The sequence below is a fragment of the Oreochromis niloticus genome, linkage group LG3 (assembly GCF_001858045.2).
Source record: "Oreochromis niloticus isolate F11D_XX linkage group LG3, O_niloticus_UMD_NMBU, whole genome shotgun sequence".
Lineage (NCBI taxonomy): Eukaryota > Metazoa > Chordata > Actinopteri > Cichliformes > Cichlidae > Oreochromis > Oreochromis niloticus.
The window spans coordinates 70,144,088-70,156,199 of NC_031967.2; the positions used below are offsets into that span (position 1 = coordinate 70,144,088).

A 12,112-nucleotide genomic window follows, 5' to 3' on the forward strand; every position below is an offset into this window, starting at 1 on the left:
AGTTAGTTTTTTTTAAGACAAAAATAAGTTCTGTTAAAAAAAATTAATTTCCTTCTTTTCCTGTTTATATTTAATCCGGTGAGAAAGCAGAGGAGCAGAAACATGTCACTGGCTATGTGGGCTTCCTCATCAGCTATAATTGCTACTTGGTAATATTTTAGGAAGTCATGTCATCTCTTTATATTGCTACACTGATGACACACACATGCCTACCAATCCTAAATTTTCTCACTCAAGTTAAACATTGTGTGTCACAAAAGAAACCAAAACTGTGCCTCGAATAAAAAAGCCTGTTGTTCAATCCAATAAACATCTCTGATTTTTACAAATCTACACAAATGTTACGCACACCAGCAGTAGGCGTTCAGTTTAAATCTGCCTCTCCAAAAGTTGATTACATAAAATGAATATTATGAAGTTAAAGTTGGAATTAAAATAATTGTTCTGTAGTACCTGTCTAATGGCCAGAGGGGCCGATGGTGCGATATGGCAGCCTCGCTTCTGTCAGTCTGCCCCAGGGCAGCTGTGGCTACAACCGTATCTTGACTCCACCAGTGTGTGAATGTGAGAGTGAATGAATAGTGGAATTGTAAAGCGCTTTGAGGACCCCGAAAAGCGCTATATAAATCCAATCCATTATTAGTAGAAGTAGTAGTAATGGGAAGAGCTTAAATGCTTTATGGTGATAGTGATATGTTAATGTTAATTCTTCCCTCCAGGATCCAGTTTGACCCCAACCCCCTCACCCCTTCCTCTGTCCTCCTGGCTGACCTGCAGGTGAGAAACAGGTGTGAGGTGTCAGCTGTCAGGTAGGTGCCCTTAATTATTTGATGTTGGACTGAGAACAAACAACCAATACTCAGAGCAGGTCCAGTCCATCAACAATCATTTAATAAGCACATGCATGTGGAGATGTACACAGTGCCATCCTCCATGTCGATCTCAAAGAGGAAGCACTTTGATACACAGTTTTATATATCAGGGTTAACGCCCCTTCATGCATAGGCAGATAACATAACATGCATCAGTTAGTTAGTGCATTAGTTAGTGACAGCTTGATATGATTCCTTTTTTGGTGATCTTTACAAGTACTTAGAGATCTATCTTTGCAGTCTCTCACCCCGCTGTTTCCTGTTGTTCTTTTTTAGCAGCATAAAAATAGGCAATATCCTCTGCAACTCTGCACAAAGCTTCCTGTTCTGCACATTTTTCAGTCTTGCTAAACAATCCAGTGACCTATGACACAGTCTATAACTCAAAGGTGACCTTTAATATACTGGCCTGTTATTAAATACATAAAACAAAACACACAGCAAATAAGCGCTAGAAAATGTATTTTCCTACATCTTGCTCTGACTGTCACTGGGCAGGCACATACGCCATTACTAGCAAAACATTTCTGGTAATACCCTATGATCTAGCACATTTTATTAGCAGCTGGATTAATATGGCCCTTGTTAAAATACTGCTTTATGATATATTTTCCACCCTTTTGACCTTCGAAGAAGGTCACCAAACTGCTGATGTCACTACACCCCTGCCAGCTCAGCTGATCTCACCTCCAACAACGGCATCATCAATTTAAAGATAATAATAAAAAAGAAATGCAGCAGGTAGAAAATTATCAGTTATCAGACTATTTCAGTGTAGCTGTTTTAGACTAGTCTATTGATATTTAACATTTATTCACTGTTACAAGTGATAATAATCTACTGTCAGTCATCTTTATTTTTTCTGATTATTATTCAAGCTGCACAGGATCTCTGTGTGATTTGTCTTTACTGTCTTAATGTTGGATTATAATGAACCTTTTTATGACTAACATGGCCATCTGTCTGTTCAAGTGTGATCACAGTGTTGGTCTTCAGGGCCCTGTTTCAGAAAGCCGGTTTAGTGCAAACTCTGAGTAAGTATACCCTGAGTTAACGAAAACTCTGGGTTTTCGGTTTCACAAAGCAAGTTCAGATTAATTCTGAGTGAGTTACTATGACGACACACTCCGTAAAGCTAACCTGCCCCCTAGCAGGTTTACTTCAACTAACCCTGACCTTCTCCGCCTCTTTGTCGGAAACCTGACTGTAGGAAGTGTCAGACATGGCGTGCCCCTTCCTTGAAGAGCCAGTAGATGTTGAAGCCCAAATTTTCCGCAGAGCTCTCCGCCGGGAGAGAGTGATTAGAGCGCGTTTGGACATTTTATCATTTCCTGATGATTTTCTGTGTGAACGTTACCGTTTTTCAGCACAATCTATAATTTATTTGAATAACATCCTCAGGCCTTATATTGCTCATGTGACACATCACGGACATTCTCTCAGTTCTGTACATATTATTTGTATTGCACTTCGTTTTTTGGCAAACGGGAGCTTTCTGTATAATATTGGTGACGCTGAGCACGTTTCCAAGGCTACCGTCTGTCGGGCAGTCAGGAATGTGACAGTTGCACTGAAACGTCTCCTGTACTCGTTTGTGGTGTTCCCCGGTCATAGACCCACAAGATTTATCAAAGAGGGATTCCACAAAATTGCAGGTATCAGGATGAACAAAACCTAATTCATGATGTGGTGATACTTGAACTACTACTTAGATTTTACATTTATTTTCAGGGTTCCCAGGCGTGATTGGCTGTATAGATGGCACTCACATTCCAATCATTGCTCCTTCAGTAAATGAAGGAGACTATGTGAACAGGAAGTCTTTCCACAGCATTAATGTACAGGTACAAAGTTCCCTGTAGCATTTCAAACTAACAAATTATTTCATTATAGTAATGGAGTACAGTATAGGCCAACTGCTCCGCCTCTGTGAGTGGTGGTGGTGGAGGACCCCCACCTGTTTTTCGGGCCTCCGCTTTTTTCTGTTGGCTATAACGGGTCACATTTGAGCATACCGAGTAAGCAAATATGTACTTGTAATGTGCTCAGATAATTTCAATAAGTGCTTACAGAAAGAAAATGAATGTAGCCTCTAACTGCAATTGATTTACACAGGACAAACAGACCAAGCACTATGGCTCATAATACAATTACACCTTACCTGTTTGGACTATGTTTTTATATTTCATTTTTACTTGCCGCCAGGAACGTTTGTGGTGCCTGTTGGGTTGCACCTGCGCTCACATCACATCACAAAATAAAATGTATCAAATAAAAAATAAAATGAAATATAATAAAATAACGTGTTAAATGGGTGGAATCCCTAGATAAATGTTTAAATTAACACTCACGCATTGACTCTGTCAGCTATGTTTTGCCATGCATGCTCCCTTTCTTTTGCAGCTGAGGCTGTGTTACTTTTTTCCGCAAAATTTGCATGTTATCGGCATATGCTGCCATCAGAATTTCAGCCTCAAGCGCTGTAAAATACATTGACCGCGCCTTCTTTCCCTCCGTCTCCATGGTGACTCGCTTAATCTGTGCTCCACTAATCAGGGCTTTATGCGCGCGCTTAACTTGGGGTTAAAGCAACTCCGGGTTGATTGAACTAATTGTTATCAGCCTTTCTGAAACCGAATATTCTGAGTTGGACAGTTCGGGGTTACTCAACCCTGAGTATCATTTTTAACTCTGAGTTTTCTAAACCGGCTTTCTGAAACAGGGCCCAGATGGTAGAATGCACTGATCTTTGATTAAATGTTTGTCTTGCACAAAAACACTGAAGTAGTTAACGCTGATTTATTGTTATTGTCAGCTGTTTCTGCCGTTCTTTCATCTGTCATTCTGCATGTTGAACTGATCTCAAATCTGCCACAAATCACTAGAAGGCTGGTATGAAATCTGACTCTGTTTTAACTCTTATGTTTCCTTTAGATCAAAACAACAACAACAAGAGCAGCAACAAGAAGCACGGCAGAAACTGGCAGACCAACAGATCCATTGTTCTTCCTTTCATCCTCTGTGTCTCCATCTGGTCGACCTGCAGGTGAGAAACAGGTGTGAGGTGTCAGCTGTCAGGTAGGTGATGAGTGAAGAACAGAACAGAATCCATTTCCTCTTCAAACTGCTGTCAGACATTATCTACTGCACTCTGATCACATCACTCAGACCAGCTGCTTTCTACAAAGTCTCATCAACAACATCTTTAGAAACAAACATCAACAACCAGGAAGCAGCTTCACCTCTGATCACACACACACTCAACTCTACGCACTCACCTGGAGGAACAACAACATGAAGGGAGATGATGCTGATGGGGCTCATAGGTTCTCCGACTCTCCGAACAACATAACACTATCCACTATCAGCAGTCGTCACATCCTTCAGAATCAAAGACACGTCTCCATCCTTCATCTGTCTGTCCTGCAGATCCACCCGGTTCTTAAAAGATGGATGCTGGTCGTCTGGACCAAAATGCTTATTGTGATACATCAGCTCTGCTCCATTCTAGAATGGGATCATTTGATGGGGTCATTATTCAGAGCTCGACATGTCGGAGTGATATTGTGTCCAGACTGAGCTGTGATGGGTTTTCTGGTCTGAAAGAGGAAAAGACACAGAGCCGAGAGGGTGGGTTAAATACTTTGTAGAATTTTCAGTAATATGGAAAAGATTTGAATCCATCCTGTAACAACAATGGAGAATACGTAATTTCTTAAATAATTTACTTTTTAATTTTCAACAGATTTCACTGATTGTAAGTTAGATTAAAATAAAATATGTATTGAAGATTAAGTTTAGTTCATGTTTGTCCACTTCTGCAAATCTCAACTCATGGGGGGTATGTGACCCTGCTTCCTACTTTTCTGAGATCAATAGCAAATGTTTGGAGTCCGAGAGAAATAAATATATAAAAGTGACATATTTGTTAGATCTTCTAAAGCATCGCTGACCCGAGGTTTTAACTGTAAATGATGCAGTGTTGTTTTCAGAGAGGAGGGCGGCTGCTCTTCTCTCTCAGTTCTGTGTATTGGTTACAAAGCCACTAAACCATGCCCATCATTTTTTGTTTTTCAGAAATCCCTTCACTGCAAGGCTTTCTGACTCCAGGATTTCTCAGACACCAATTGCCATGAAACAAGGCAGAGAACTGTTTGGCACTCCAGGGCAGTAGCAGGAGACCCAAAGCCTGACTAACTTGAAACTAAAGCTGTGGCAAATTACATCAGTGAGAGACCTCATTTTTTTGTGCTTAATTTATCACATCATTGACTGTGGGATTTGCCTATGATGAGGCTACAGAAAAGGGTTTTTCTGATGTGGATAACACTGTGCGAATGGTGACTGGTTGAAAAGTGGGTCCAAACAGGGAAGGGTGAGACAGTAGACTGTTTGTAACACTCTGTTTCACTTCAGCACTTTATATGTTATAGCCTCACCTTTTTCCACAGCTCGCTGAAAGATCAACAACAGCACAAGTAAGACTGGCCCACAGACCAACTGTACTACATGTATACTGCTGCTGAACCTTCATTTCCTCATTGATGGGGAAATGAAGACTGACTCCACTCAGTTTCATTGCAATGACCTTTATGACTGTGTTTAAATAAACTGAATAACAACAAAAAATGTCTTTCGGTAAAGAGGAATCATTATTCTGGTAGTCACAAACTAAAGGAGGGAAAAAAAAGAGTAAAATGGGGGAAAAAGTGGTGAGTGAAGCTGATGACAAAAATAAATCTATCACTATGGCCTAAATCACTACATGCAGCCAGTCTAGCTTTAGCCGTTGAGATACACTTGAGTTGCGTTGCATCTGCCAACAATGCCTCTTTTTTTTGTTTATTTTGATGATTAATATTAGTTAGCTTAGCTAGCAGAGAAGCCTGACAAAGAATGTAGGAGCTGGTAGTTACAGTCTATAACTACTAGTTACTACTGGATATTCTTCTTTAATTATGTTTATTTTCATTTTGAAAATGACAGTAGTATAAAATTTAGAAATAAAAATGTTTAACATCTGACCTACTAATATCACCTGAGACAAGATGTGGGCCAGATTTGAGGCGCTTGGAAAGGGACCTTAAAATTGCACTGTAGGCCGGAGACAGTTGCCGTTGTAAGCCACCCACTGTTCTAAGATGGTGATTCACAGTGGACACAGAGAGCCTCTTTACCCCATATTTCAAAAAAGTCAATCTTTTCTGTCCAAAATATGAACATTGGCATCCTCAAAGAGGTAGAGGTCATTGCCACTTTCTCCTTCAAGATTTATTTAGGGATTTATGGTCCAGCAGAGTAGCACATCCATGCTTATTCCACATGAACTCTACCCTCACTCACTTCCCTATTCCAGCCCATCAACCAATCAGTATTTCGCACATACTTGTTGTCAGATAGATTTACAGGATAATACATTATACTGTATGTTTAACCCTTCTCCTTCACTGTAATTTCAAATTGCCTCATATCAGATTTCATTTTCTGATTTCAAAGCCTGCTCTAGCAGCCAGTCTTGCTCTCTAAACTGAATTCTATTCCCTCGAGTTAATCTGACTTTTGGCAGTTTGGAGGGTGGAGCCCAAAAGAAGACTTTGTGTTATTCAAATTTTGTATGAAAATACTTGGCAGTTTTGTACAGGTTACTTTGCATCAATGTGATGAAACCACAATAAAGCTCTATGTTGGACTGCTGCACAGTGGCTGTGGTGCTTGTGGTCAGTGTTGGGTTGCATCACATGTGGCAGAGATGAATTTGCATTTAAGTAATGACCCTTAGATTCGTTCACCGAATTCCAACTGTTTGCCAACTGTGTACGACTGTCAGACAGAATGAATTTAAGACCACAGTGATGTTCTTTACTTTCAGCCTTACTTTCTACCTCAGAGGAAAACACAGTTTGGTTTGAATTTCACCTGCAGAGACGAACACGAGGAGACCGACTTTCAGGAAACAGCAGAGAGATGCAGAAAAGCTATCTGGAGCATATGCGAACTAATATTAAGCTTAACAGGGCTGTCAAAATTGAGACTAAACAAAACAACTGCTGCATAATGCCCTCCACTGTCTTTGTTTTATTGGTCACATGACTGCATCATGTGACTAAAATGTTTCATCGTTTTCAAAAGTCTCCAGTTTCGCTGTCCACACTGTGACATGAAAGCACCGTTTTCAAATGAATGTGTTTTCAAGAGCGTTTTCAAAACACTGCGTTTTCTTTGAGCGGAAACGCTGTCTTAAAGGCCACACCTTGGACCTTGTGTTTTCTCTTAGCTTAGATATAACTAATGTCTGTGTTAAGGACGTACAAGTGAGTGACTAATCCTGTGTTATATTTAATCTTAGCTTCCCTCTGTACACACCACCTTCTAATCTCATGTTACATAAGCGGTTCATAAATCAGGAACCGCTTAAGGTTCCCGATTTCCTGGTCTAAGGACCCTGAAATAGACGTCATCTGGATGACATATGTTGCTCTAAACATTCATAGTTCCTTCCAAAACGTGCAAGCTGCCAATACCATGTACACATATGCATCTCCATATCATCAGAGATATGATGGAAGTTCACGATGATAACACGATGGAAGTTCTCCTCCTCTTTATCCCAGATCTTCCGTTGTTCCTGATTACCAACAAGGATGTCAAATTTGGACTCCTCTAACCACAGGACTCTTTCCCACTTTAAAACAGTCCATTTCAAATGTGCTTTGGCCCGCAGGACACGACAAAATTGTTTTGAACCTTTTGGGGTTTGGAAGCCAAAAATGACTGAAACAATTTTTTTTAATTTATTTTTGCAGCCTGTAGTGGTCATCAAGTTAGAAATGAGCTCATTTTGTGCATTAAATCTTAAAAAATCTCTCATGTTAAACGTTTGTTATCTTATTCATGTTCTGTTGCGAATAAAATATTGGCTGTATTGAAAGTTTTTTTTAGTTTTCATGTTGTTCAAAATTATTAAATGTCTCAAGTTTTTTGGAATTCGGGTTGTATAAAGAACATTATTAAGACAACAACAGTGCAGACGCTCATGAACCGATGCCCTACAAGCTAATACAAAGTCATTTTCCTAATACTGTATCATTCAATACACAGAATTCATGAAGCTATTACAAACATTTTTTTTCTTATTGTAAAGAAAGTCCATGAAAACAGTGTAGATGAAGAAACACTGTAGTTCACAGAGTCTCTGATAGAGACTCTGCAGCACGGAGACACATTAACACAGTCTGAACAGGTTTGATAATAATGAAAGAAATGTAAAATCAAACCAAACTCTGGGCGTGTTTGGTGTTCATCATCAATTCATGAGCAAAGTTCAAGTGGAAAAAGTTCTGAGAGGTCTCAAACCTGTCTCTGTCATTCTCTAAAATTCAAAAGCAACACCAAAAAGCAGACCTAAAACTGCTAGGTCGACTTTCAGTCCAACAGCTCCTCCTGTCTGACCTGCAGGTGAGAAACAGGTGTGAGGTGTCAGCTGTCAGGTAGGTGATGAGTGAAGAACAGAACAGAATCCATTTCCTCTTCAAACTGCTGTCAGACATTATCTACTGCACTCTGATCACATCACTCAGACCAGCTGCTTTCTACAAAGTCTCATCAACAACATCTTTAGAAACAAACATCAACAACCAGGAAGCAGCTTCACCTCTGATCACACACACACTCAACTCTACTCACTCACCTGGAGGAACAACAACATGAAGGTTGATGTTTGTTATCGACTGCAAGGAGCGTGTTTCTTCCAGGAAGACACGACACTCGTATGTTCCAGTGTCAACACTCGTCACATTCTTCAGAATCAAAGACACGTCTCCGTCCTTCATCTGTTTGTCCTGCAGATCCACCCGGTTCACAAAAGATGGATGCTGGTTTTCTGGATCAATGTGTCTATTCCGAAATAAAAGGACATATTTTGGATGTAGATCAGGTCTTTGCCACTCTACAGTTATGATCTTTTTGTTGTTTGGAGCTCGACATATCAGAGTGACGTTCTGTCCAGACTCAGCTGTGACGGATTTCTGGTCTGGAAGAAAGAGGAAACAACACAGAGTTAAAGGTACACCTGTTCAGTGTGCTCTGACTGTGACGAGTACAAACACAAACGCACGCTCACAGGGTAATTTTTGAAACAAAATAAATACAACCAATAACGAGAGACATAATAATTCAGGAAGTCTTAGCGTAGTTTTGATTTATTCTTGCTGTCAGTATGATATTTATAGAAAAATTACAAACTATTTTAACATTCCTTTCTGTTAGCACTGTGACTTCAACATTGTGGATGAAAAAAACAAACAAAACGTGCAAAATGTTGTCATAAAAAACAATACTTCTCTAAGCTTTGGTAGCAACCTTTTCTGTTTTCTTGTGCAGCATCATACAGTTCGTTCTTGTGTTTGTCCACATCTGCAAATCTCCACACAGGAGAGGAAGTGACCCTACCTCCTGCTTCTCTCAGATCAACAGCAATCGCTTGGACTCTCAGAAGTATGTGAAAGTGAGTTTTGTTACATTGTGGACCGCAGGCTCTACCTGTGAATCATGCGGTGAGTGACAGTCATGTGGAAGCTGTTGTTTTCAGACAGGACGGCAGCTGCTCTTCTCTCTCAGTTCTGCATAATCAGTTTCAAAGCCAACTAACTACGCAAATCATTTTTTCAGAGACCCCTTTCACAGCAAAACTTTCTGACTGCGGGTCACCTAGAGCCTGATTAACTTCAAACTACAGATTTGGCACCCAACTGCAAAGTGATTGATGTGGATGACACTGTGTGGGTAAATACTGATTGTTTAAAAAATGGGTCCAAACAGAGAAAGGTGAGAGAACAGATTTCACAGAGAATGGGACAAACTTCATAGTTTTAAACACCGATTTCACTTCAGCTATTTGTATGTTATAAGTTTGCCTTCATCTGCAGCTCACAGAAGGACCAACAACAGCACAAGCTAGAGTGGCCCAATGACCAACTGTACCACATATATTCAAATTCACAACCTTCATTTCCCCACAGTTACATTGCAAATGGCCTGTATAACTGTGTTTAACATTATTTAGCTAGCAGAACAGCCTGATGAGTGGAGGGCACAAATTAGAACACTGGTAGTCAACTTGTTAGCATACATCAATATGATGTTTATTTATATTGTATTTATTATTATTGGTATTTCTATCATTATTATTATTATTATAATTTATTATATTTTTTATTTATATTTCAAAATTAATTTTAGTATGAAGTATAAAGTTGTGAAATATTTACACAATGTTTTACTCATATTTTTGTTGTCTCAGATTATGGACAACATAATAATGAACACTGATTGGAGGCGAGGCGTAAGAGATAAGGTGTTACTGATAAGGCTTTAAGACTCTGGGGACTGAGGGGAGGACCTTCTTCACTTGTGAGACCAAATAGTGGAGTTTTCTTTTTAATTAGTTTTTTTTTTTTTCCCAAATGGAGCTGAAAAGCTGAGATAGAGAAAAATAAAAGAAACTAAAACTAAATGCAGCAAAATCAACAGTCAAATTAATGACATGTCAGTGACAACTAATATTTACTCCTTAAAGATGTACACAGTGATATCCATTACTTTTCTCTACCTCAGATGGAAACAGTTTAGTTTTTAACATTTGAATCTCACCTGCAGAAACAATCACGAGGAGCCCGATAGACAGCAAACAGCAGAGAGATGCAGACATTTCCTTGTTAGTGCTGCTCCGACACTTATATCATTATAAATCTCACAGGATGCTGTAAATGACTGAAACTGAGTATAACACCTGATTAATTAGGTAATTACATTTTTGACCATGAGAACAAACAATTCCGCCGCATACGATGCGAATTTGAGGTATGTTTTTAAAGTACCGAATCGCAACTTTCATCAGCCATCAAATCCATCAGCCTACTGCGCGTACGCAAAAGCAGTGCACTGCTTACAGGAACTTGCTGTGCATCTTATTTCCGAGGTAAAGTGAACGCAACATTAGAGCGAGGAGCGCAGCCTCCTACACACTCATTGTAAAGTCCTCCTAGCCAATGTGACACGAAAGACACGTGGGGTTGTTTATAATTTAGATTTTACTAATCAGCAGTAGGCCATAGTTATTTAGCGCTCTTCTCGAAACATAGTAAAGTTTATTGCTCAATACATACTTGCAACAATCTAAAGCGTCCTTTCATGTGTTTAAGCAGAAAAGTGAAGATTATCAGTAAAAAAGTACATTTACTGAAGTAAAATTCACAAGTTATACCTAAACGTACCTTTATTCTACTAAGCATCCAAACATATGAAGAGGTCAAATGTTTTGTTATAATGGATTAAAACTAAGAAATACAGTTAAAACAATGAAGGTGTATCAGGAACAGGAAATCAGGAAAGTGATAAGAGTGATAAATGACTGAGGTAGATAACTCTATTTATCTTTTAATATCAAGTTTTCTTTCCTGTTCATAATTCCACAACATGACATTACGCTTACTTTGTTTCTCTGCGTTGGCAGTGATGAACACAAGAAGACAAAGTGTTTGTGTTCATGAATGGAAATGAAAGAAAAACAGAGTTGGATTCGGGGGGACGCTGACGGTGCTTTAGCGCCTACTGGTGGAGATTAGAGGAAACAAATGAGTATAAATAATGGATAAAGAGGGTTTTGCATAACAGCGTCTGGATTTTTTTCTTCTTTTTCTTTTCTTTCTTTCTTATTTTTTTCTTTTCCTCTTCGTCTTCTTCTTCTTCTTCTTTTTTTTAACATATTAATGATATTTATTAAGTGTTTCACAGTAGATCTCAGTAGATCAGGATTTTGCTCAGGATTGTCTATGAGTCTGTTGTGGCCAGTGCGATCCTCTATGCTGTTGCATGCTGGAGGCTAAGAGTTGCAGATGTCAACAGACTCGATAAACTGATCCGTAAGGCCAGTAATGTTGTGGGGATGGAGCTGGCCTCAAGGTGGTGTCGGAGAGGCAGATGTTGTCCAAGATAAAGACAATGTTGGATAACACCTCCCACCCACTCCATGACATGCTGGTCAGTCACAGGAGCACGTTCAGTGAGAGACTGAGAGTACCGAAAAGCACCACTGAACGACACAGGAAATCATTCCTGCCTGTGGCCATCTACCTGTACAACTCATCCACTTAACACACTGTTTACTGCAACAGCTACACCCTTTTTGCACATGTTCTTCCTTTCCCAGCTATTTATTAATAAGTGACTTTTATGTATATATA

The 12,112-nt window shown here is 39.5% G+C and overlaps 1 protein-coding gene across 2 annotated transcripts; it reads right to left on the bottom strand.

Moving 5' to 3' along the window:
* Window positions 1-4,122: 4,122 nt before the first annotated feature.
* LOC100704735 (selection and upkeep of intraepithelial T-cells protein 7-like) lies at window positions 4,123-10,788 on the bottom strand. 2 transcript variants are annotated; one of them, XM_025905342.1, is made up of 3 exons: window positions 10,521-10,788; window positions 8,560-8,901; window positions 4,123-4,471 (listed from the first exon to the last, which is right to left on the bottom strand). In XM_025905342.1, exons 1-3 carry the CDS (start codon window positions 10,576-10,578, stop codon window positions 4,407-4,409), a joined length of 465 nt encoding a protein of 154 aa, XP_025761127.1. In that variant the 5' UTR covers window positions 10,579-10,788; the 3' UTR covers window positions 4,123-4,406. The 2 variants fall into 2 exon arrangements, with proteins under 2 accessions (XP_025761127.1, XP_003457359.1); XM_003457311.3 differs by lacking the exon at window positions 4,123-4,471 and adding an exon at window positions 7,691-8,321.
* Window positions 10,789-12,112: the final 1,324 nt, after the last annotated feature.

Bases quoted from the DNA above. Each gene is read 5' to 3' on its own strand.
- LOC100704735 (XM_003457311.3), bottom strand. From the start codon at position 10,578: ATGTCTGCATCTCTCTGCTGTTTGCTGTCTATCGGGCTCCTCGTGATT. The intron at 8,902-10,520 runs GTGAGATTCAAA...TCTTTCTTCCAG, and splicing joins CCTCGTGATTGTTTCTGCAG to ACCAGAAATCCGTCACAGCT. The intron at 8,322-8,559 runs GTGAGTGAGTAG...TCTCACCTGCAG, and splicing joins TCATGTTGTTGTTCCTCCAG to GTCAGACAGGAGGAGCTGTT.